The sequence below is a fragment of the Natator depressus genome, chromosome 2 (assembly GCF_965152275.1).
Source record: "Natator depressus isolate rNatDep1 chromosome 2, rNatDep2.hap1, whole genome shotgun sequence".
Classification (NCBI taxonomy): domain Eukaryota; kingdom Metazoa; phylum Chordata; order Testudines; family Cheloniidae; genus Natator; species Natator depressus.
The window spans coordinates 86,660,400-86,687,252 of record NC_134235.1 but is presented as its reverse complement, the minus strand read 5'-3'; the positions used below and the strand labels follow the sequence as shown (position 1 = coordinate 86,687,252).

Here is a 26,853-nt window from a genome sequence, read left to right as displayed (position 1 = left end):
GCTTGTACGAGGAGTACCCACTAGAGGGGTACTACTGAACACATATTGTCAAATATCAGGGGGTAGCCGTGATAGTCTGTATCCACAAAAACAACAAGGAGTCGGGTGGCACCTTAAACACTAACAGATTTACTTGGGCCTCCTTGTTGTTTTACTGAACACATACTTTCCCAGAAAGTTGCACGACAACTCGCTAGGCAACAGCGGATAACCGGAGATTACAAATCCTGGATTCTTTCCTTGGGTCTGAAAAAGCAATGTAGGGTAGCGGTAAATACAGGAGAACAAAAGCCACATACATGTGGATTTATCAATCTAAAAAGTAGCATGATTAAGTGGCTCAGATTTGAATCTATCATATTAAAGACCTGGGTTTTATTCCCATCTGTGCCGGAAGTGACCTGCTGTAAACTCTCTGTTAATATATTTATGGGGAGGGGCAGAGGAGAAGATGGCAATTCATACTTGATTGAAATCTAGAGCTACGGTCATGGCCTTATTTGGCAGTAAGAGTGACGAAATGCATGTTATGTGACAAAGCTCTGTCCTTGCCTCTGTGGGTCCCGCGTTTCCTGGCAGATTTCGCTAGCCTCAGAGGCTCACTGTGACCCTCCACGTAACCCTTCTCTCTCTAGAGACAAGGGTCACAGTCTACTGAGCCATTTTCATCATAAGCCGCGAGGGAAGTGAGGAGAAGTTATCCTTCCTTGCACAGTCTCTGTTGTCTCCCAGTCTCACTGATTAATCAGGGGGCAAAGGTGTGTGGGGGCGGGGGGAGCCCGGGCCCACCCTCTACTCTGGGCTCCAGCCCAGGGAGCCTAATAGTATCAGCTATGGTAGCTGACCTTTTAGAAACATGACATGTACAATTCCCTGGGCTACTTCCCCCACAGCAGCCCCCACTTCCTCAAGCTCCACTTCACCCTTACCTCAGGGCCTCCTTCCTTGTGCCCGATATGGTGTGTACTACTCAGTCTCTCCAACAGCGCAACTTCCTCCCACAGCTCCTGACATGCACACCCATCTGACTAACTGGGAGGCTTTTAACTAGTTTCAGCCAGCCCCTGATTGGCTTCAGGTGTCCCAATCAACCTAGCCTTCTCCCTGCCTTCTGGAAAGTTCTTAATTGGCCCCAGGTGTCTTAATTGACCTGGAACAGCTGCCATTTCATTTATCCTGGTACCAGGGATTTGTTTAGCCTGGAGCTAATATATCTATCTCCCACTACTTTTCTATAGCCATCTGGCCTTGCCCCGTCACAGTTAATGTAAACAGTCAGTAGGAGGGAGATTTAAACACATGGTCTCCTGGTTCCCAGCTCAGAGAACTTTCCCTTAAGTGTTTGCCAAATGGTGGGTCCTGACTCACCAGTGGGTCACAAGAAGGTTCTCCATTGGTTACCACATCCAGGGCTGGATGAACCTATCTCTGGGCCCTGACCTAGGCAAACATACACTTTCCACAGCCTGGTGTGGCAGGGAGACTCTTGGGGAAGGGGAGGGATGTTGGACAGCGAGCCTGTGCTGCATCCAGTCTGTACTGGCAGCTCCTGTTCCATGGGGTGGGGCTGGGTTTGGGTTTGTCTACCCAGCTCAAGGCATTGCAACCTGGTGCCCAGGGTCGCAGTGCTGCTCAGGTTTGGCACGGCTGGAGGCTGCACCAGGTCTCAATGCCCAGAGAAGGGAACTGGGCCTAGCCGCACAGGACAGACGCTGCCACTGTGGAGTGAGTGTAGGCATGCTAGCTCTACAACCTTGTGGCCCTCCTTCTTGGGGCCTCGTCTCCACCACAGGCCAGGATTAGGTTTGTGGTGCCGAAGCTGAAGGTGCATATATGTAATGATGGGTTGCAAAGAAAGAAAAAATGCAGTTCGTTGATTGCCTTAGTAAAAAGTTTGGGAAGCGCTGCCCTAAGCTACAGGGTGTTTGATGTGTCTGTGTCTGACTGACACACAGAGAAAACATGTTTTCAGAAGTCCTCTGCAGACTGCAGTCCATCATACAAACTGTTATGAGGGTGAAAAGAGTTGACAGTGGTGGCTTCATGTTGATATATTTATTGATAATAGTGTTAAAAACATAATAAAAATGTAAATAAGAAGGTATACTTTTAACTAGCATATATGGGTTAATATGAGGCAAAACTCAGATCCAAGGAGGTTATATATTTTTGCCTAAAGGGACTCAGTCTCAAAGAACTGTTTGGTGAATTATAACAACTATGTATGGTCTTGGAGGGAAGGTCAGGTTTTGTATAAGAGCATTGAAGCCACCACAGGGAATTGCCTTGCATACTCCTGAGATGGAACAGAAGGCTCTTTATCCTGATCCTCCAGGTTTGCTGTCTATCCTTGCCTGATGAACACTCATGTTCCTCAGAACTGGAAAAGGCCTTACTAAGGGAGGATGCCCAGGGCAAAGCCCCTTTAAATCTGGAAGTTTTAAAGAAGACAGGAAAACGTGCAGTGGGTGCACAGTGAGAAATCCTGACTATGACCTCATCTGCTCCCATGCTGTTGGGGACAGAAAGGGAGGAAAAGGAGAATGTAAGTACAGCCCTCTGAATAAGACCCATTTTAATGAAGAGTGGGTCCATCCAGGGCCATCCTTAGGCATATGCAACATACACAGCTGTGTAGGGCACCTGAAAATTTGGGGCACCCCTGGGTCTTAGTGTCCACCCGCCTCCCACTCTCTATCCCTGTTCTGACCCTTCCTGCAGGCTCCCACTACAACTGGCTGTGGCAGCTTGGTGTGTCTTCCTCCAGAGGGGCTCTAGTACTTAAAAGTGAAAAAGCCTTCCAGACCTATTAGCACAACACTGAAACTGTTAAAGAGCCATTCAAGTGGTAATGAAGCCATTTAACAGGCATTTGCCAACCCCCAGGTATATACTGTCAGTTTCTGAATTTACTGATAAAAAACAGTTGTGCATTACTGTAATATTTACTCAGAACATGTTAGTCTACAGGACCTTAGTTTAAAATTAGCTTTAAAAATATTTCATTAGTGTGTTGCTGGAGATTATAAAATCACATCTCTAAAAAATTCTTGCATAGATTTTTAGATGTACAATCTGAGTATTCATCTTTAGCCTTAAATGCTTGGATCTTCAGACACATAGTTTTTTAAATAAATCCTTCAAAAGACTATCCTTATCTAAAATACACATGCAAGCCCAGGGGCACCAGTTTAATAATACTGTATAGGGCCCTATAAATCCTAAGGATGGCCCTGGGTCCATCAGGAAAGAGACTTCCAAATACCCAGCTTCTATACATTCTGGCCTTAGCAAAGGCCAAACTGAGAAGCTTATGAGGCGGGATAGAGTTGGGAGAGCCGTGGGGTGGAGGTGGAGGGTCCTTCCCATTTCTTATTTCATGCTAAATGGGCTGCAGAGGAGAAAATCCTATGGAGAAGAATACTGCTCATAGGAAGGTGCCTTCTCTGCAAAGGACACAGAATGGGCACCACCAAACAGAAAACTTACTGGTGGAATAATCAAAATTTTAACTCTTATCTTCCCCACTCTCTGTTATGAAGGCAAACATGCATGCTAGAAAGACCTCATAAAGCTCTAGAAGTAGCCTTGAGAAGCCAAGAGGCCATTAATAGGTTTAGGACATGAATCTTCCAGTCAAAGATGGATAAACTAATCATCCCTGATCTGAGAAAGCAAAAAAATAACTCTTTAGGAAAGTGTAGTATGTGAAACTACACTGGGAGAGACTAAGCTAGATGTATTTAAACACAACCTAAACTACCCAGACTTACTGGGATCACTGACACATATATGTGTTTACTATAGAGACTTCACTCAACATTTTTCAACCGACAGACAGGAGATTTCTTGTAATGGTCACCTCCTGAAGAGTTTCAGAGTAACAGCCGTGTTAGTCTGTATTTGCAAAAAGAAAAGGAGTACTTGTGGCACCTTAGAGACTAACCAATTTATTTGAGCATAAGCTTTCGTGAGCTATAGCTCACTTCATCGGATGCATCCGATGAAGTGAGCTGTAGCTCACGAAAGCTTATGCTCAAATAAATTGGTTAGTCTCTAAGGTGCCACAAGTACTCCTTTTCTCCTGAAGAGTGTTCACCTGACTTAATTAAGTCTTGGGCTGAAGAATCTTTAGGTTAGATCATTTCTTAATTCTAACAATTTAAAAAAAAATGAAACCATCAAGCCCACTGTCACTTCCAGAACATTAAGAAATACACTAATAAACAAACTGAGAATAACTGTGTGATACTGAGGACTTCAAGACCCAAAACAAAAGGCAGCGGAAAGACTAACTGAGGAAGCTGTATTATACTAGTATGTTTACAACAATGTTGTATATAACATGTAATATTAGTAAATAGTGCAAATTACAGTTAGCCATCTACCTGTTTATGTCTGTGTCTGGAATCCAATACAAGGGTAAAGACAACAGGCACAAATTAAGTAACAAAAAGGGAGGCACCCTCAGGAAAATCTGGCCATAACATTCTACAAATTTTATCAGGAAAACTATGATTTCAGAGACTCTTACAGCTGAAGTCTTTAAATTTTTTTTTTTTTTTTTACTTCTCTGGGCAATGGGTGAAATCTGCCTATATTTGATTCTCTCAAACCTTCATAGAAATACATTTGGTAAGCTATGCTTCTCATCTTACATTAAGGACATTAATGGTATTCAATTCTTTGTACTTTTTGGTACAATCCCTAGTTATTTTTGTAAACTACATAATCAGAGTTTATAATTATTTTGCTAATGTTATGTAGCTATTATAAATACTTCTCTTATTCAAAGGAACTATGAAGGACTTTGAATCAACACCAACCACATTTTTGGCAACTATTTTTTAACTTATTTAGTGCCCTTCATCTAAGTATCTCAAAGTGTAAGGTAAGTATTATAAGTAAATTGACAGAGTTTAAGCATAACATTTTCAGAACCGCTTAAATTATTTAGGAACCTAAATCCCATTGACTTTCACCTCTACCAAATAGCTTAAAACATTTAAGTAATGGTTAAATTACTGACACTGTCAGATTAAAAACAACATTTAAAGAACAAATTTCCCTACCTACATTACTACCAACTCCTTAATTTGTTAAAACTGCTACAATTCTTAAGAATCTTAATTTACTTTAAAAAAAGGGGGGGGGGGGGAGAGAGAACGGAGGTCCTAAAAAAGAAAATATAATTTTAGCATTGATTTCCCTTAGCAGGGCTTTTAAACTGGAGAATGCTTTTAAGTATCAGAAACGTTTTTTGTGCATACCTTTTACATATATCGTGCACACATTATTGTCTACCTTCTATTATGGGGATTGCTGTGATACCACTGCTCATTGCTTATGCAGAGGAAACCATGTGCACTCCGGGGCAGTACCCACAAATATTGGTCAGCTTATGCTTTTCCGCAAGTGTTCTCTGCCCAACATACCAGAACCAGGGATAACATTTTCAAATGTGCCCAAGTGAACTGACAAGAATATGAACGTTGTACAGTGAGCTGAAAACATGCCATTCATTGAATACACACCAAAAGATCTTGTTACTTACAGTTGGAATGCATATCTTGCTCAAGGGGTTGCCATCCAGTAGGTATGATCCATTGAAGGTCACATATTCATCATAATACTGAGGTGCCTGAGGAATAACGCTACACAATAATTTACGTTTCTCTTCTATTTTTTTCCTTATATGCAAGTATTCAAAATATGGATTTGCTCTTTCTGAACTGTATGGCTGAATCTCTTCGAGTTTCAGAGAATCTACAATAGCTGCCAAAGACTGCTGGGTTTTCTCCTTAGCTTGCAGTAAAGAGGGATTCACTTGTACAGGCTGAGGCACACGTGACACCTTTCTTTTGCGTGGATGGTGTACTTGAGCATCATCTTCCTCAATTAATCTTATCCTTCCTTTTATAGATGCAGCTGACTCACAGTCTTTTTCTGATGTTTGTGTGCAACCAATAGAATTCTGTTTACTCTGACTAGCAAGCATATTTGCTCTATTTCTAGTAATTCTTTGAGGAACTTCTTGCTGATCTGTTTTATGATCCTCAACAGTTTCTTCTACTTCTAGTTTAACTGTCTGACTGTATTTATGTACTATTTCTTGTGCAGTTTGCTGTGAATTATCTTCCAAATTAGACAACGGGTACTGTGGCAGGTCATGTGTTGAAATATTTTCTCCGCCATCTATAGTGCAATTATTTTTATTAGCCGATTCATTTATAATTCCTTTTGGTATTCCTGCATTTAGTTCACATAGATCAATGTCAGATTTACTATTATCTAAATGTGCTGAAACCAAATTTTCTAGTTGGGCTTTTTCATTTGGGGTTTCTTGAGTGTTAGCTGTGCTGCTATCTACTTCATCAGCACGAGAATTCTTGTAAACAATTTTACTGAACGCATAAGAATTTGTATTTAGTTGTGAACAAGCATCATTTACCGTAAAATCCTTTTCTGACAGTAATGTAGATAGAGTACTAGCTCTTCCAAAATTCTGTGAAATATCCTTAGTGACGTTTTCAGGATATACAGTGATAAGCACACTGGCCTTTTTAATGTTTGATGGGAACAAAGTGTTTTCAACTTCTCTTGTATTATTGGTGTCTGTGTTCAAAACAGAACTGGTAGTTTGAACTAGATTTTGTTGCTGTTGTACAAATATTGGCTCTTGATTGCTAATACCTGGTAAAGATATGTGTTTAGACATACACTCTATATCTGGGAGTGGCTGGATATGCAAAGAGCAGGGTGACTGTGAAGGTAAAAATGATGTAGATTCCTGAAAACTTGAATTTCCCACAATTTCAGTGTGTTGAGGTAAAAATTCAGACTGTTTCTGCTCTTTTAATGTCCTGTTTTCAGAATCAGGCAATGCTACGACAGTACTAGTATCTTGCTCTGACATTCCATAACCAGAGCAGTTGGATCCATTATTTAATGAATTAAGTCTGTCAAAAGGCACATCCCATGATTTAGTTAGCTGATTCAGACCACTTTGACTATATGGCTCTAGATGCATATGAATTTCTTCGGAAAGGCTAAACTGAGCAGTATTTTTAACAATATTTGCATCCAATGTAACATGCTTGTTGCTACCAGTTTTAGTTGGAGAAGATGTAAAATTGGAATGTGAACCAGACATACTATTTTGAAAATCCCTTTCAGTCAAACTACAAGAAGATACTTCTGGTTTGGGAGAAGTGCAAGTATGACTTGGGACTCCTAGTAAAACACTCTGACTATTTTCTTCAGATGATCGAGGCTGTTTTGCGTGTTCAGAAATAACACTAGGCATACTGCATCTTCGCACTTCTACAACAGGTCTACAGTCATTTAAAACCACTTTAACATCTTCAACAGAAGCTGATCTAATGTAGGCTGGTGGAAGTCTGTTTGCAAAAGGAGGTTTAATGCGCTCTGGCAACTCTGCTAGGCTATCAGTCTCCCTTTCAAGAAGGGCCGGTGATTTGGCCAAAAATGGTGATTGTGAAAAGGACATTTGGGAATCAGAACCTTCTAGCATAAAGTCTGAATCATATTCAATTATGGGTCTTGGAGTAGTTACTGTAGTATGGCAAGAATCTTCTGAACTAGCAACTGAAACCATTGACACTGACCTGGAGCTTAGACCTGTCTTTTCACCTTCTGACCTAGGAGATCTATTTAAGTTGTTATCTAAAACTAATGACGATTTCCCAGAATTTGTTAAGTTCCTTGTATCTACAGATTGGGATCTACTACTTGTAGCATCTTTCGGCTGCTTCTCTTTCGTGTAAATGTCTGACAATTCTGAGCTTTTTGAACGAATCAGCTCTTTGTTTTTAGATTCAGTTAGTGAATGTTTTGTTTTTTCTTTATCTTTTATCTTGTTAAGTTCTAAACAGGACCGATTCCTTAATCTTTCCTTCTCTTTTTGTTTTATTTTTTCTTTATGTTTCCTATGCCACTGTTCAATTTCCAGATCTTTGAGGCTAAGCATTCTTTCAAAACTAGTTTGCATTAAATCATCATTCACTAGTCTCTTTTCTTTAGGTCGAGTATCTTTTGGTGCTGATGATGGTTTAGGCTTAAGTTTTTCAGATTCAAGTTTTAGTTTAGGAAAATTATTTTGCTGCATTTTATCTTTGTGTTTGTCTCGTTCTTTATATCGATCTATGTCTTTATCCTTTTTATCTTTCTCTCTACCATCTGGAGTTTTCAGCAATTCATCTTTTGGTTTCTCTTTCAAGGACAATAACTTTTCATGCAATGCTTTACTACTGTCTGCAATATTGCATTTCCTTTCTTCTTGCATGTGCTTTGAGTTTGCTGCTGTTAAGCTGTCTTTATCTCTGGACTTTTCCTTTTTCTCAGCCTCCTTTTCTTTGTCTTTATTTTTGCCTTTTTCTGGTTTACTATACTCACTTTCTTTTTCTGATAGTTTGACCTTTCTCTCAATGCAGTATTTTTCTTTGCTTTCAGACAGGTGTCTGTCTTTGTCAGTCTTTTCTTTGTCATGTTTTTTATCAACTTTTTCTTTGTTTCTTTCTTTGTCATCAAGTTTTTTAATAGTACTAACATTTTTTATCTTATCATTTTCTTTATGACACTTATCTACTTGCTGGGAATTTATCTTTTCCTTTGCTTTTTCTATACTTTCATTTAGCTCTGCTTTCTCTTTCTCTGGCTTATAGTCATGTTTTATCTTTTTCTCTTTATCTAAATTTTTTCTTTCTATCTTCTCAATGTCCTTTTCTTTAACTGAGATTCGCCTCTCAGCTTTTTCTCTGATGTTTTTTTCCTGCTTTTCAGTATCTGCTTCTTTTTCTACTAAATGCATACTAGCTGGCTCATCTTTAGTACCTACAGCTGAACAGAACAATTCTGTTTCTTTATCTGTGAACATGTTCTCTTTTTCTTCTTTTGTATCTTTCACTTTTTCATCCTTAAATAATTTTTCATTTTCCTTTCTGTTTTTTTCTTTTTCTCTCTCATCTTTAAAACTTCTCTCTTTCTGGACATGTTTCTCTTTTACTGATTTATCTTCTTTCAGCATAGTTTTTTCCAGCTTTGATTTTCTCTCTGAGGGAAGAGATTCATGGTCCATATTTAACAATATATCTTCAGTTTCATCACTTTTAAAAAAGTTCTCTTTCCAAAATTCTCTATCAAACTCAATATTTCTTTGTACCTCCTTAGCACTATCTTTGTGTTTGTGTTTTTCCTTTTCCCCATCCTGTTCTTTTTTGTGCTTGTCCTTTTCTCTTTCTTTATGCTTCAGTTTATGCTTTTTAAGTGTTTTACCTTCCTTGTCGATTTTTTTCAGCATACATTCTGAATTCTCAAATGCTGAACTGTTTTCTTCCTCTTTAATTTTAGGACTAGATTTTTCACTCAATTCTAAGTGAAAATCTTTCTGATGCTTGCTTTTTTCTTTGTGTTTGCAAGATTTGCCACTAGAACTTTCCACTAGATATTCAGAATCTGTATTATGATCATACCTAGCTACTTCAGATTGCAATGATATTTCAGAACCTCCGGGTGATAAGCATGCTTTAGTGTTTTCTTGCTTTAGTGGTGTTGACTGCTTTTCACTTAATCCACAGGGATGTTTAGGAGATTTGCTAGCAGTAATATGAAATAAGGGTAATGAAGAATCTTCTTTTGGACTAAAAGATTTTTTAAACATCTCCTCCTCTCTAGCTTTGTCTAAAGAATCTAGTCCAGAACTAACTACATTTGTCACTCTAGTATTTTCCTTTTCTTGCTTTAGTTCTTGATTCTCTTTATTTTTGCTCTGATTTTTTAGCTTCCTTTTAACTTTCCCTTTTTGCTTGTGGTCGTTTGAAACAATGTATTCTTTTTTCATTTTTATATCAGAGTTTGCAGTTTCTGTGATAGAACAAGGAGGAGAGACAACCTTTTTGTCTTGAAGAATTTCTTCATCTGAACTTTCAGAACTTGAGTACAAAACTCTGGACGGTTTCTGTTTTTTACTTTTAAATGATTTTGGAAAAACAACTTTTTCCTGTTTCACAAATAAATTATTCTTTTCTATTTCAGACTCATCATCTTTTCTTAGATCCTTTCTAAGAATACGTCTGTCATCAATCATTTTTATCTCATCTTCATCATCATCTTTAAACTCATATTCATCAAGAGCAGATGAAAGTGGTGCCTTACTAGGGACCATCTGCTTGCTGTCAATGACTAGAGATTCTTTTTCTGTTTCAGAATCAACATTCCCGTCTACACTGGAAGGATTTACAGATGGAGTCTCTTCAAAATCTAGATTGAGAAGACAAAAACAAAGAAAATAATGATGGAGATATTGACAACTCTGAATCATATTATAAATATTATGGACATGTATGGATAAATTATTCATTAATTACAGAGAAAATCTTCACGACAAAATATAAGTTTACTGTTGCACAATAGTTTTATAAAAGACAGCATAAAATAGCACATATTAGAGAATTCACAAAGTACTATTACAATATTGTCACATACTCTATACCTCAAAAGCCAGTCCTTTTAAAGTAGTAGTCTGACCTAACCAGACATCTTTTACACATACAAACTTAAAACCAAACAAAACTTTTTTTTGCATCCAGTAAGATTGACTATAGTAAACTTATTTATAGCTTTCAAATTCACAAAACAAAGAGCAAGAGTATGACTAATAATACATTGTGAAATACGTTTGTATACAGCATATAACAAGCAGTATATTAGTTTGTGACTTGTCAAAATCAGGGTTACATTACTTTATATTTTCTACAGTTAAGTGAATACAATGTAATACACTGGTTTCATGCATTAGTTTTTCAGCTCTGGTGAACTAGGACCAAGTTCTCATTTAATTCAGTAAGAATTTGCAAGTCTTATCTCAGTTTAATCACAAAATTGCCACTTATGGCTTGTCTACATGTGGGGTTTATTCTGCAGTATCACGAGTTAGTCTGGTGTGAAAATGCCTGCCTACACACAACGTAATTCATTACAGTGCCCTAACTCTGCAATCACCGGTTACTCTAGAGTCCTCTTTCAAGCTGTGCTAAGTTTGATAGAACTTGAGGTAATGCAACCTATTGTTCATTTGCATGTAATGCTGCCATGCACTACTCTGGCAGTCCTCCAACTGCTATCCCACACTACTTTGTGTGTTTGTTACTGATCTGTCTGTTTGCCTATGTGCTTTCCACTGCTCTGAGGTCAAGTTAACCAGATGTCCTCCTCCCCTGCTTAAAAACTGGCAGAGGGCCAGAATCTGCCTATTTGCTCTTGAATTCAGATATATCAGAGTCACTGCAATTACTCCAGAAGTATTACAACCAGCCTCGAGCAGCTGCTTGGAGCTGTGCAAAGAGCCTAGATCTCTTCACCATCTGGAGAGAAGCATTGATGCAGCAAGCTCTTGTGGACAGTCAACAAATTAAAGACGTGTTTGTGGACATTGCTATGCAGATGTCTGCAAAGCGTCACCACCAGGATGCTGACCAGTGCCAGACCAAAAGCAAACAGCTCAGGAGGACTTGCATTAAAACCAGGGATGCCAGGAAACAGTCGAGACAGAATATAGTCTGTCCTTTTTTTGAGGAGCTGGACAGAATTTTGAGCAATAACACCATTACTGAACCCAAAGGAGGATATGTACCCTGCTACCCACCCTTCTCCCATGGGCCTCCCCCCACCTCCGCCGATGACAAGCGGCAAAAATCATTAGAGGAGGAACATGAGGAGAGCAGTAAAGAGCTCTCCCTGCAAAGCCAGGATCTCAAGACCTTGAAACCAACTGTGTAAGAAGCAAGTCCAATTCCCAACCAGATACCCAGGCTGAGATTAAGGAGGCAGATCCTAGAGAGGGAGCCTTAGCATGTAAGTATCTGTCTTTACAGCATATTATTCTATTCTGCTGTCCTAGCTTCTGTTCCAGGTGCCCCATGACCACAGCCATTTTTGACAGATGTGAGCTAGGAGCCTGAGTCTCCAGCCCTTGCCTTCCTCAATTCCTTGGATCTCACTGTCTGTTCTCCCCCCATCCCTCTACATGTTTTCAAAATGGTGGTTGGTCTAGCCAGACAGTCGGCTTCTGTCTCATACTAATGCCCCAGCCATTCACTGTTTACAAGTCCATTTCATGGAGGGCACATACCTATTTTCCTTTCCTCTCCCTGCATCTATCCTGTGGGTCTTGGGTTCATTTGCTCTCTGAGAAGCCTGAGGTTGGAGAGGGAAAAACACACAGAACTACCCGAAGAGAGCATTGCAGTGTCCAGAGACAGTGTCATAATGACAAAAGACACTATGGAGAAAAAGAGGGATGTTCAGAGGCAACCAAGAATCAGAACATTCTGCTGCTAGCAGGCACACAGACAATCTAATGCTCTCAACCAGGACCCAGCCATCTTCTGCAGCCCCTGGACAATACTGGGCACTGGGAACACCAGCATACGTTCTCTGCTGCACCCCTGCTCCCAAAGACCATTTCCGTCCCCAGCCCAAGGTCAGGGCAGTGAAAACAACTGCACCTGGTAACCCAGCTTTTAGAGCCATCTAATGCCTTTGGTTTAGAGCCCTGACACTGAACACCGTAAGGCCCAAGAACAAGAGGCAGAGGCAAAGTGTATACTTGCCTGTGAATTGGAGCGTCCCCCTCCCCATTGCTGTGTTCTGCCCTCCTCTGTACTGTGTCACTTTAAAACTGTGTTTCATTGTTGTTTTAATTAAAGGTTTATTTCTGGTCATTATATAACACATTGTTTAATAAGAAAAAACATTAAAAATTCATTCATGAAGAACTGACAGTACATTTTACACAGAAATCTTTAAACTGAGCATGTCATAGGTTTTTACAAAAACATAAGATAAAAGAAGTGCCACAATGTGCTACTTGTACCACCCCATCGAAGACACTGCAATGCTCACAATCCATTCGCCCCTCTCCCCAGGATAAAAGCTGGATATACAGCTGCACAATTTAAATGCTCTGAGTCTCAGGCCTGAAAGCAGCCGCAACAGGCATCCCTGACAGTTATCCTGGCTGTTTCCATTTTTCAGTGGACGTCTTGATGGATGCTAAAACCTCTGAGCAAGTTTCTGCATCTCAGCTTACCACCCATCATTAAGGCTTTCTCCCTTAGTCTCACAAATATTGTGCAAAATACAACATGCACCTATAATCTTAGGCAAGTTTTTTTCTGCAGCCTCTAACCTAGCCCATAAGCAGTGTCATTCGTTTCAGATGGCCAAATGCACACTCAACTGTCATGCTGCAACTACTGAGGCAACAGTTACACAAATCCTTCCTTCCGTCCAAGTGGCCTGTAAGTGAACATCTACACTGGAATAAAAGACCTGTGGCACAGCCGCACTATCTTGGGTCAGCTGACTTGCAGGGTCCCAAGATTGGGCTCCAGCCCAAGCCTGAACGTCTACATACCGATTTTACAGCCCCGCAGCCTGAGCCCTGTGAGTCCAAGTCAGCTGACTCAGGCCAAGCGCGGGTGTTTAACTGCTATGTAGACATACTCTGAATGGCTTCCTTAACCAGGGAAGCAGAGGATAAAATGGGTCTCCCAGGATGACCAGAGCAATCTCCATGCCATTGGTGTCCACGGTGATCCTGGGGCAAACTCTTATTCATTAAGGTAAACAAAACGGAGTTCTGAAAGATCCTAGCATCATGGACCTTCCCAGCATTTATGTTTGTAAACCTTTCATGGTGGTCAACCATGTTCTGGGAAGACCCTGGAGAAATATGCTGCTGCTGGAGAAGCTGCTACTGTGGTAACATCATCTGTCTGGTGGTGCTGAAGGTGAAGTCCAAATTGAAGCCACTCAGCTTCAAGAGCTCAAATAAGCCCAAGCAGCCTCTGTGTATTCACGGTTGCCAGCATAGCGGTGCAAAAGATTTTTGGGTCCATGTTGGCTAACAGCAATTCAGAAATGGCATTAGCCCACCCAGAAAGCGATGAAGCATGAGGCAGATCAGAATCATGGGATTTTTTTAAATTCCACTGGCTTCTGCTATGCACCCCACAATGCACAGCAAGAAAAATTCCAGAATGCACACTGCTCACCAGCAAAGGCCCATGAGATACCCTCCCAGAATGCCATGCGCTTAGTATCCAAGAAGCCCTCGCAAATGATGCAGATTGAAGGAGGGCATAGCCATCCTGCATGTACGCGATTAGCATGGCTTATGTACCGTGCATCAAAAAGCATGTGTCAACTCAACTAAACCCCCTGAGTAAACTAGGCTTTTTTTTTTTTTTTTTTTTAAAGGGATATGAAACAAACGGTCACATTGTTATGTAACTGAAATAAAAAGTTTTCCTCCTTCCTAAGACTTGCATTTTAAAGCTTTTTTTAGCCAACTGAAAAGATCAGGGAAAAAACAAACCAGAATTATATACTCCCTTTACGGTATAACTGTATATCTAGATTCTTCCATCACACCAATAATGGTTTTACTTGAATACACTAATCAGCATGTAAAAACAGGGTCTTAAAATGCAAAGCGTTAGACAACCTTAACTACAGGTGTTGCTACAAACTCTTCCTCTAAAAAACTGTGCTAGCAATCATTACTAAAAGACGGTCAAAACATGCAAGCTGAGGTGAACAAATCTATATTCTTTTTTCAAAAAAATATAAGAGGTTATTTAAAATGCATTTTTCTAGTACTGTGCAATTAAGGTCTAACTCTCTAACCTGAGCAACTGTCTTCATCATCAGAAATAGGCACCTCCTTTTTCAGTAGCAGTTCCAGTTCTTCTGTTTCTGCTACATCAACTGGTCTCTCCCCATGTTTGTTGGCCTGAAATGGATTTCCACCATGTCGAAGCAGGAGCTTCACAATCTGCAATGTGAGAACTTGGTTTTTACATTTTGTAAGAGCTAAGAAGTGACCTGCAAAATACATACAAACATTAATTGTGCATTCTTCCTCATTTTTGACTTCTTGAGTAATAATCTCCAATTTGACATGGGCTATGTATACTGTAATGACATAACAGAGTGCTCCAACCTTTTACCTACGGAGGTCCAGATGGCAGAACTGGACTTCTGGGTTGCATCCTACCTGCTGAAGTGGGATGGAGCCCATCAGATGAAGGAGAAAAAATGCACCCCCTCCCCACACAATTAAAATGTTTACAGTTGTTTGGACCTAGCAACAGCAGGGAGAGCAAAGGAAGGAGCCGCTCTTCCCTCTTGTCCCCTCTGCTCCAGTCCTGCTCGCACTCACCCAGCTGCAACTGCTCAGGTCTCCGTTACTCTTCTTGACCCATCCGCACAGCACTCTGCTCTGAGGAGGGGGAAGTGGCACTTCAAGAAGTGTAGTGACAAGAAGCCTCAGGTGGTTTTGGGGTTTTAGGAAGAAAATGGCTGTGAGCCACTGCTACAAGATGATGAAAAACTGCAGGACCACAACTTTTTATTAAGAAAGAATTTACTTGTTTTCAAATTGAAAAGAAGTTGTAACAATATTTTTTTTTTAACTAACTGAATCAGACAAGGCAGCATGGTGAGTTATTTTTACCAAGCATGCATTCCCATGCCATGACCTATTCCTCTTCTTCATTACTGATGGCTGTCCCATACCTTCATGCCAGAATTCTCCTCTCCTTCCAACATTAACCAGCGTTCTCCTTCTCTTCAGACCCTTTCAATATCCTGCACTATTTGGCAGCCAGATCTGAGTGGTTGACACTTCTTCCTGGAACGATTTAGCTCTCCCTGAGTGCTTGAGGGAGACAGCAGAGGAGCTGACAACTGAGAGTGCAGGTAACTGAGGTAACAACCCAGCACACAGCAGCAGCTGTGGCCTGTAGTACAGGCAATGGCAGTAGGCAATATCAATACAAGCCTTTCAGTGGTGCTTGAGGCTCAAGAACTTCGTAGCGGTAACTGGTACGAGAGAAGTGTTTGGCTAGCATATTTTTTTAAATGCACAAGACTTGAAATTTAACTTGTGATTAACAAAAATGAACAGGCCAGACAAAATCAGTGGGGGCCAGATGCGGGCCATCTGAACCACATGGACAAAAAACATAAATTACACTATATAATTAGTAAATTGTAAACGTATTTATTCTATAACTGGGTTTAGAAGTACAACTAGATAAAAGAAACGTTTGTCTTTTTGTAATTCAGTAGTTGTAAAATGAATTTCTGGTAACTTATTATACTAACTGGACAGCTACTCAGCTCTCTCAAGTAGATGAACTAATAGGAAGATTTAAAAATTTTGTTGCCATCATTCATTAGGAGAATAATCTCTTTCCCATTCCCAAATACTTTTTGTAACAAAACAGAAAGCATTGAACAAACAAGAGGAAACTACAAAATCCTGTCTAAAATTATCTTCCTTGCCTGATGATCTAATCACATCACCAACCCTCTATGAATCCCTCCAGTGGCTCCCCATGTCCACAAATTAAAACTTCTTGTCCTTACCTTACAGGCCTAGATAATTCTGCCCTGGCTCATGCATCTCTGAACTTGTTTCTTATCACATGATCCCCTTAATTCCTTTAATGATAGAAACTTTCATGCCCCTTTTGTACACTTCTTCCACAACTATCTTGGTGACTTTGTCCATCCAGGTCCTCCTACATGCCTAGAATTCTCAATTTTCTGTTTTCCAAGCTACTATCCTTTTCTTCATTCAGCTCCATTCTGAAGGCCCTCTTCTGCCATGATACCCACAAGAAGGAAGTCAATTATAATATAGCAAAAAAACCTTGTCATTTCCAATTCTAGATTTCCCAAATTACCCTATCTTGTTAAGAATATAATCCATTTGATGTACAGATGATCTATGTTTTTATTTCTTGTACAGTGATTAAAGCACATAGCTTTATTAATAATCCTTATTTTAAGTGCTAACAAATAAACAAAAGATCAACGACTGGAGCATCTAGTTTGCAGAAATCCTGTACAGAGATAAAAAACACAAATCCAGAAATGGAGAAAATAGATGGAGCTAAACCTACAGAAATAATTTCAATTTCCTTAAGAATTCAATACTTGCTGTCAAGTCTTGAAGAGTATTAGGAGATCCATTTATTTATGGACTTATGTATGGAGCTAGGTAAGTGTATGAAATACTATAAAAATACTCTCTATAAAGTATCAATTTAAAATATTTACTAGAAGCTACAGTGCAGTTTAGAAGTGTTCTGTTGAAAAACACACACTGTAGAAAAAGCTTTAGGTAAAATGTTTTGGTTTTTAACCTGCTTCCATTCAATAGCTTTTAGAGTCTTTCTACATTTTTTTGAAGCAGAGAGTAGGGCAAAAGATCTGTCAAGTGGAGTACTGACAAGGGCAAAAAGCAAGACAAAAGATTTTAAGATATCACAAAGAGAGCAGAATCAAGATTATATGGTCATTTGGTAGAGACTACAATGCTTTTTTCACTAGATTCAACATTTGCACATACAGATATTTACTTTTTTTTTTTTCCTAAAGCATACTTACATCTCTATGCCCACTGCTAGCAGAATCATGAAGTGGAGTATCATCATCCAGTCCTTGTGTGTTCACATCTGCTCCTGCTGCTATCAGAACCTTAGCAACATCATAATAACCAACATTACAAGCTTCATGAAGCGGAGTCCAACCTGTAATCATAGAGGTCAGAATATTTAATTTTTGATCTTATAATATTAATGTATTGTTTTTAACCAAACAAACCACTTGAAAACATCAGCATAAAACATAATTGTTATGTGGGTCATTTCAAAAGTTGTGTATATTATGTGTGTGTGTACACACAACATATATATCCTAAGCCAATTCCTGTGCTATACTGGACTTTATATACATAATGTGGCACTATTGTAACACCTTCCATCTCAGGATCAAATGTGTTTTATAAATCTTAAGCCTCACATTAGCACACTAGAGTAGGTAAGCATCCTATATTTATTATGATTAAACTGAGCACAGAGCTCACAATGCAAGTCTGTGGCAAAACTGAGAATCTGACCAGAAAACACCACCCTAATTATACACTTCATTCTTTCTTGGTAAATAAATATTTTAGACACATCATTATTTGATTTATATGCAAATGACTGAATCAGCCTACATTTGGAATTACAACAAACCTCCACCTTAAGAAATTTGCTTATGCTAATTGCCAATCTCTGTTCTTCTAGAGTAATGGAACATACAACAGTAATGACTGACAGTTTCACATTGTTGAGTACAGGTGTGAATAGCACCTACCCCTTATCAATCTAGATAAGCTACTGACAAATAAACCAACCAATTTATTTCCTGGTATTTCTTAGTTATTTATTAAAGCCACTAGCATTAATTCTCATCCTCAGGGACTTCAAGTTCCATCTTAAAAACTCATCTGCCACCAAGGCTGCACATTTTCTCTACCTCACTCCTTAAATCGACCTGCAGCCCTAGTTAAACTCCCCCATTCACTAAAGGGCCATTTACTTGACTTGGTCTTCACCAAGCAGTGCTCACTCTCCCTCTCTCTGTTGCCGAGTTACCCCTCTCCAGCCATCAGCTGGCCTCTTTTCAGCATCATCCAAGAGCCTCCCCTCTCGCCCCATACTTGGCCTTTCTGTGACTTCCAGTCCATCAGTATTGAAGACTTCTCATCTGTTCTCAGCCTTTTCCTCCCTTGATATGACTGTTGATTCTTTCCATGCACCAATCTCCTTCACCCTTGACTCTGCCCATCTCCCGTCACAAAGTCTGTCCTATCAACCCCCCATCCCTAGCTTCCCACCTCTCCTCCCCACTGAATATCTATCTCTGGCAAAAATCCCAGGATGAGGCTGATTTTGTAGACTACAAATTAATTCTCTTCCCTTTCAGTTCTGCTATTTGCCTAACTAACTAACACTACTTCTCTAACGTAAATGAATCTCATGCCTGCAGCCACCTTTTTGCCTGCTTTGATTCTCTCCTTTCCTATTTGTTCCACTTTTCTTCCCATGCAGAATATTATAGATTTCTTCCAACAGAAAACTGGCAAGATATAGGACCTTCCCCTTCTCCTCCTACAACTTTCTTTTCCTCCTTCCCTGTCAAAGACACAGACATTTGTCATCTGCTTTGCTCCTAATACCCTCACTTGCCCCAGTGACCCCATTCTGTCTCCTGAAACTTACGCTCACTCTCACCTCCCCACTTTCTCTTCTCCTTAACTTCTCACTCGCCTCTGGATCTGTCCCCTTATAATACAAGCATGCTTTAATCACCCCCATCTTAAAAAATCCCCATCCTTTACCAACTCCATTTGCCTCTCCAACCACTGCTCCATTTCCCTTCTCCCTTTCATCTCTAAGATCACTGCATCCATTTTTTACAATTGCTGTCTGCCGTTCCGCTCTTCAGATTCAAACCTAGACCCTGTCCAATCTGGTTTCCACCCATTGCACTCCCTTTAAACTGCTCTCAATAAAATGTCTAATAACCTCATCTTATCCAATGGACAAAACCAGTGCTCCATCCTCAGTCTCCTTGACCTTTTAGCTGCTTGTGACACTGTTGCCCATGCTCATCTCGAAATCTTAGCCTGCCTTGGCTTCTGTGAGTCTGTCCTGCCCTGGTTCTCCTCATATCCCTTTAATCATTGCTTCATCAGCATGTCCACCAGAGGATCCTCCTCAATGCTCAACCAACTTTCTGAGAGGGTTCCACAGGACTCTGTCCTTGGCCCCTTATCAGTGGGTAACCTCACTGACAAACTCAAATTCAGCTACCATCACTATGATGATGACTCTCACATCTCCCTTTCTCCTCCAGACCCCTCTCTTGGGCAAATTAAATTTTCACCTTGTCAGCCTGACATCAATTTGTCGTCTATTTGTCAGCTCGATATCAACATGGCTAAAACATAACTCCATCTTCCTCCACCCTAAAGTTCACCTCACTACCTCATTTCCCGATCGTTGTGGACAACACCACCATCCTGCTAGTCACTCTGGCCTGTAATCCAGGTGTCATCCTTGACTCAGAGTGCTATATAGGTTCTCACATCTAGGCAAAAATCTAAATCATGCAGATTTTCTTCAAAACATCTCTAACATACAACTCTTCATGTCCATCCACACAACTAAAGCTATTTCCTAGGCATCCCTTGATTTTGATTACTGCAACATCCTCTCTCTGGCACCGAAAGATAAAATCTTGTCCAATTTATATCCACCAGAATACTGCTACAAGATCATTTTCCTAGCCCATTGCTTTGACCATGTCACACCTCTCTCTCTTTGCATCCCCCCACTGGCTCCTCCCTCTCTATTGCAACAAACATATGTGGCTTGACTTCACTTTCAAGGCCCATTCTGGCCTATCCTCACCCTGCCTATCATCTCTCACTCACTATCGAGATGCCAACTCCTGTTTCTGATCAGCCAATGATACCAGCTTCCATCATCCACTTGTTACATTTTCAAATAAGCATCTTTGTGCTTTCTCCCACATTGCCCCTTATGCTTGGAGAAGATTTCCATAAACATCTGCAAAACTAACACATTGTCCTCCTTAAAACTCTCCTTTTCCACTATGTCTACAAAACCATGAAAAGCACTAGGCTGCTGGTGTGCTAAGACCATTTGATGATCATGCTGACCAAAAACTACCTGTTTCTTTGTAATCCCCAACAACTAGGCTGCAGGTGTGATAAGACCACTGCCTGTCATGCTGACTATTGTTTCCTTGTATTCCCATCGGCCAATATCCATCTATTGTCTCTTGTCTTATACTCATACAAGCACAGAACCAAAAGATGATCCCTGCTCCTTGTCTAATGCCTGGCACAATGGGGTCCTAGTCCATGACTAGGGCTCCTAGGTGCTACCAAAATTAAAAATTAATAGTAGCTGTAATTAGCAATAAAGACAAAGCTGATGAAATGTTACCTACTGTTCTGCCCCACCAATAATGCCATCCGCCTCCTATAAGTATCATTGTGGTGTCTTCTACTTTGCCGCATGTGCACAAAACAGCCTCACTGAACTGATCTGCAAAGATACTACTCTCTCCTCCTTCAAATACCTTTCCAACCATGATGTCAACAAAAAAACTGGCCAATGTTTAATGAGACAAGTGACTCCGAAGCAGGTAAGAAAAAAGTCTCTTTTTAGTGTAATCACAAAAACTGTCTAAAAACCAACAAGTGAGAGAAAGACAGTATAAATAAATAGAAATGGTATAAGTTGCTGGTCTCTCTCTTACCACCCATCATATATTGGTCATTATCTTCAGTTAGAAGTTCTTCAAATATAGACCCCTAGTTTAAGACAGTACATAGCATAACAAGGTCCAGATCAAAATTGGGGCCTCTGTATGCTCGTATTAATAATAATAAAATATATACACAAACCAACTACCCCAGCTACCTTCACAACCACTATAACACAAGTTGAGAGACTTCTGGTAATTTTTTTTAAGTTACAGTATTAATTCACATCAGATTTAAATTGGAAGTAAGTCTGATCTCTAGTAACAAATTCGGGACTAATGCTGACTTTGAATGAAATGAAGGCATATCAACCTTACCTGCAAAATCTTTTACATTCACATTTGCGCCTAGACTGATTAACTCTTTAACTTGTTTAACATCCCCTCGGATGGCTGCCATATGTAAAGGCGTTTCCCCTCGTTCATTTCTTTTATTAACTTTGTCTTTTTGTCTTGATGAGGAGCTTGGTGTTTTCTTTTGCGTTGGTGTTGTCTGTAAAGGATGATGCAGGTTGGAATCTACAAAATAAGTTTTAAAATAGTCAATAATAAATTTTGTAGCCAGATAAAGTAAAATAAAGTAAAGCAAAAATTCTCACTATCTTCAAATTTCAGTGTCCACAATTGGTCATGTCCTTTAATAGATTCCATAGTTTATGGAAATATCCTGTAATCCCTTCAGGAACACAATATTCCTTTGTTACGTAGCAAAGGTAAAGGAGGCGTACAAAGGCCTCCTATTTGCTACAGTCTCTCACTTCCTTGCAAATAGATTTCATGAAACCATAGGACTGGATGAATTCCATATCTGAGTTTAGTAATATTGTTCAAAAAACTTCAGCATTGCCTCTTTTTAGAGCAACCTAAGGCTCCATTTCCCACAAGAGGTGATTTTGCTAAGTTGTTACCAATTGATGACTATTCAGTGGCCTACCTGTAACAAGTTAGCAATTTGTTTTGGACCTACTGGGCTAAGGGCCAGATTTTCAAAGGTATTTAGGTATCTAATGGTGCAGACAGGTTCCTGGTGGGACTTTCAAAAGTGTCTAAGCTTCTTGGGCACTTTTGAAAATCCCACTAGGCACCTAAATACTTTCAAAAATCTGGCCCTAAGTCTACTTCACCAAAATCTTCTCATTGTCTCTAAGCAGAGAGGTGAAGAATTGAATGTATATGGACACTGAACTATCCTCTCAGCAACAAAGATGGGAACCCAGAGTAAGGCAGTGTGACCAGCTTGTATAACTGCTGCCCAAAATATACATATTTTGTGGATATAGCGGTTTTCAAGTTATAGGAATGTCAATTCAGCCTCTTCCAGGAGTAAAAATCCTTTATAATTAAAAAAAGAAACAAACAGAAAAATGTACCCATTTGAAATAACAGATGGTTCTAGAATAATCAGAAGGTACTACTCAAGTAGAAAATATAAGTCATGAGATTGTAATTAAAGATTGTCAGCAATACTCAGAGAAAACATTCTGTGGAGACAATTTTGGTGAAGGTCTGACAGAAAACACAAGATGGGTGAGGCAATATCTTTTATTGGACCAACTTCTGTTGGTGAGAGACACCAGCCACACAGAGCTCTTCTTCAGGTCTGGAAAAGATACTCCCAGCATCACAGCAAAATGCAAGGTGGAACAGATTGTTTAAGATAAGTAGTTAGCACATATTGTAAGGGATCATTCAAGGTAGAGTGTCCTGTTAACATGTCTACACTCATAGGACAAAAAGAGGGGGTTAGTGGGTTTCAAATTGTTGTAATAAGCCATAAATCCAGCATCTCTGTTCAGTCCATGATTTTTAGAGTCTAGCAGAGTAGGCAGATTTCCACGGGAAACCTGCCCGACTTCGTGCCAGCTGTAGGCCTTGCATGAACAATGTAAGAAGTAGGAAGGAAGAGAAGTAAGGAAACAGAGGTTAACACTGTACGAAGCATAAACTTATAAGTGGCCTTGTAAATAACATGTAGTTAGTAGATAAATAAATTGCAAGAACAGTATGATAAGCTTCCAGATGCAGCTTTGCTTACTACCATACTCTGTAGTTTGTGAACAGGTCATGATGTGTACATGGATTGGTTACAATAATTAGTATCCCAATCATAAAGTGTGTGATATAGGTAGTAAGTTGGTTAATACATTGTCAGTGTGTATGTAAGCTGATTCATGTTTATGTAAACTGAAAGTGTGGTATAATCTGTCACCATCCCCTATACTTGAGCCAGATCAATTCAAGGGTAGTTTGATTGTATGCCAATAAAGAAACCTGTGACAAGTCCAGCGTTGAACTAACTTCTTGAATTCCAGAGAACTGGATAAAGTGTACTTTGAGTATGGGATGAAGTGCTCTGGATAAGCCGAGTGGAAAAAGCACCAGCTTCCCCATCCAACTCTTTGGCAGCTTGGCTTCTGGGGAGCCCAGGCTTCCAGGTTCCTGGGTTTTCAGGAGCCTGTCTGCTGGGCAGCTGAGAGCCTAGAAGCCTTGGCTCTCAAGCTCTGAGGCTCCTCTGCAACTCACTTAGTAGGCTGATAGGGAGCTGGAAAGCTTTGGAAGGACCTGCTCCCAAGCTCATGGCTTCTTGACAGCCCAGGCTCTCAGGGTCTGTGGCTCCCAGGTAGCCAGCCAGCCTGCCCTTGAGCTGAGGACCCCAGGGCTTCTGGAGTCCACAGCTTCAGGGAAGCCAGCTAGAAAGTCTGCTCCTGAACCAGGTTCTCCAGGATCCCCTTTCATGGAGAATTTTGAAATTTTTTATTTCCTTTCCAAATCAGAATGAAACCAAATTTTGAAATATTAAAATCCTACACAAAATGGAAATACCTTTCTCTTCACAGCTCTGGTTATAACCACAACAGAACAACTTGGTTTATCAACTACCACCAAATTCTGAAAGTTAATTTAGTCATTTACCTTCAGACTATCTTTGTTAAAGTATTAACTTCATAAACAAACACTTATGTTAAAATGGAAGTTAAACTGTTGTGATGTTAACAAAAATATATTACAGCTCCTATGATGGATGATTTTTATAGTTTATTCCTGTAAACAGCATTCGACACTAAGGAGCTGATCCAGCCCACAGTTGAAAATCCTGACTATTTAAGTCAATGGGAATTTTGTCACTGATTTCAAGAGGGCCATAATGTCACCTCATATGAAGACTCCCATGGACTTCAGTGACAGTTGAATTGCACCCTAAACTAGTAAGAATATATTATTAAGTGCCAATCCTCTCCCCGACCCCCCAAAAATCCAATGAAAATGTAACATGACAGTTGAGAGATGGAATACTCAAAAATGGGAAATTCATAATTACAGTCACCACAGCAACCCTTGTATATTATAACTAAAGATAGTCAGGAATTTTCCATCAAAGTATTTGACAGAAAATGCAGTTTTCTACAAAGATGATATTTTCCAAGGGAAGAATTTTGCACTGCAAATTCAGAAGAGTTCTTGATTAAATCAAAGACTGCTTTAAAAAACACAAGAAAAAAATTGACAGGTGGAAGGGGTTTATAGGAAGGAGAGAGAGAGAGAGAAACAGTAACTCAGTGGTAGTTGGTATCACCTGGACTGTTATCTCTAGCTGTCATCTGCATAAGAAGGGCCATCTGTTTGCGCTCTGAAAGTGGATAACCAAAAAGAATGCTAACTGGTGTCGACTTCTTACTTCCAGCTTCCTTTTTCATTTTCTTCTTCTCTGGGCCTTCTTTCTCTGGAAATATTAGCACACTAATAAGATTCTGAAAAATAGCCAACTATAGTACAGAATCTCACACAGACAGAAATAGCCATTTTCAATTATTTATGTGAGCTGGAGGTTGGAGAAAAAATACACTATGTCATGCTGCCCCACTTTGTATATTTGTGTTACTCTTTCTTCAGTCAGAAGGGCATGAACTCCTAGTTTTGTCATAGCTCTCAGCTGACTGGAACAATATGCTCATGAATAAAGCACTTAAAGATTTTAAAAGTATATCATACAAATAACAAAACTATAAAGTCAGTAACTTGTTTTCAGACTGATGTGTAGTCACAATTTCGAGTTTTCACAGAATCAAGAGGTGGAAAATTCCTTAAGGACCTCTAGTGTACCCCAATCCCAATGCAAGAGGGTTCCCAACTATATCTTCTAGAGCTTTGTAGAATCCAGTTTGAAAACATCAGAAATAATGGGGAATTCACGTCATTAACCTCAGACATGAGGTTAGTCTAGACGCGGTAAATCTACCACCGAGCACTCTCTCATTGACTCCTGTACTCCATCGCTGCAAGAGGAGCAGGTGGAGTCGATGGGGGAGCGGCAGCAGTCGACTCACCACGGTGGAGACACCACAGTAAGTCGACCTAAGTACGTCGACTTCAGCTACATTATTCATATACCTGAAGTAGCGTAACTTAGATCAATCCCTGCAGTGTAGACAAGGTCTAAGTAAAATTGGCTCTCACACTCATTCCTGTGGCAGACACCTCCCTAACTGAATATGTTACATTTTATCAGCACTTCAATTAATTATCATTTCAATTCAATTAATGCTCATAGCCAAGTCAGCTTGAATTAGTCCTTTAATATATCTTGGGATACTAGCAAAAGAAAACTCAAATATTTTAAAGTATGGAAATGCATTTACGTTACTCTTACAACCACAGCTCTGTCCCTCTAGTGACACTAGCTTCCCATCTTCCCTTCCCTTCATGATCAGATCCTGAAAACTATTATTCACATTAAGGGTTTGCAGGCACAGAACCCATGTATTATAAGCAAAGTGGATAAAAATCTATGATTAAAATAATATCTTAAAATTTAAATTAAAAACATTTTTCTGTTAGAAAATAAATCTATTTAAAATTAAGTTAGAAATTATGACAATACATTAAGGTCAAAACTAACCATAATCCATTAACATAATTTAAAACTGAACTTAAAAATATCCAAGTAGTAAGTGTTTACTGCTGAAGTTTTAAAGAAAGAAAAACCACTGAACTAGAGGAAGTCACTGGCTAGGCACATGGAACCATAGTTTGCTGAAGTGTTAAACCGGCGTTTGACTGCAGTAGCCTCTTCTGCAAGTGCAGAGAGAATAATTTTCTCCATTTCAGTTTATTCAGCTAGTTCTGTTCAAGGATTAGCTCACTGAGGGTTGAGAAAATGCCTGAGAGTTGAAAAAGCAGGAAAGCCTGTTTTCCTTTTCCAATCTATGAATAAAAACAAGGTCTGAGAGAATGAGATCTACTAGTTCTAAAACCCTGAAGGACCACAATGAGTTCAATTCAGTAACTACTAACAAATTTCCTTTGTTTAATAAATAGTAATTTTAAATGCAAAACATGCTTTGATAAACTTACATATGGGGAAAAAAGCATCCAACATATTTAAGGTAGTTTTATTTAACTAAAAAAATATTTTAAAATGCAATTTTCATTCATTTTGATTGAATTCCAATTTCTATCCAAATACAGCTTGACACAAATAAGTAAAATTTATTCAGAATGTAGAAAACAAAAAATGAATCATTCATTTTCTAACATAATAAAAATATAAAGATTAAGAATCTGAATAAATATAGGTTAAGCTGTAACTGATTAAATAAATGTGTATAGATGTATGCAGTTGTGTTGTAGCCATGT

At 39.5% G+C, this 26,853-nt stretch overlaps 1 protein-coding gene across 6 annotated transcripts in view; it reads right to left on the bottom strand.

Annotated features, from left to right (window-relative positions):
- The window catches only part of ANKRD12 (ankyrin repeat domain 12), a 112,071-nt gene that overhangs the window by 24,528 nt on the left and 60,690 nt on the right, over positions 1-26,853 (bottom strand). For 5 of the 6 annotated variants that reach the window (XM_074944630.1, XM_074944632.1, XM_074944631.1 and 2 more), the window contains 5 exons: positions 24,794-24,940; positions 21,538-21,738; positions 17,482-17,624; positions 14,710-14,857; positions 5,555-10,278 (listed from right to left, as the gene is read on the bottom strand). In XM_074944630.1, the coding sequence (XP_074800731.1) occupies positions 5,555-10,278; positions 14,710-14,857; positions 17,482-17,624; positions 21,538-21,738; positions 24,794-24,940 (5,363 nt within the window). The remainder of the gene's footprint in view (positions 1-5,554; positions 10,279-14,709; positions 14,858-17,481; positions 17,625-21,537; positions 21,739-24,793; positions 24,941-26,853) is intronic. The other variant, XM_074944633.1, reaches the window with a different exon arrangement.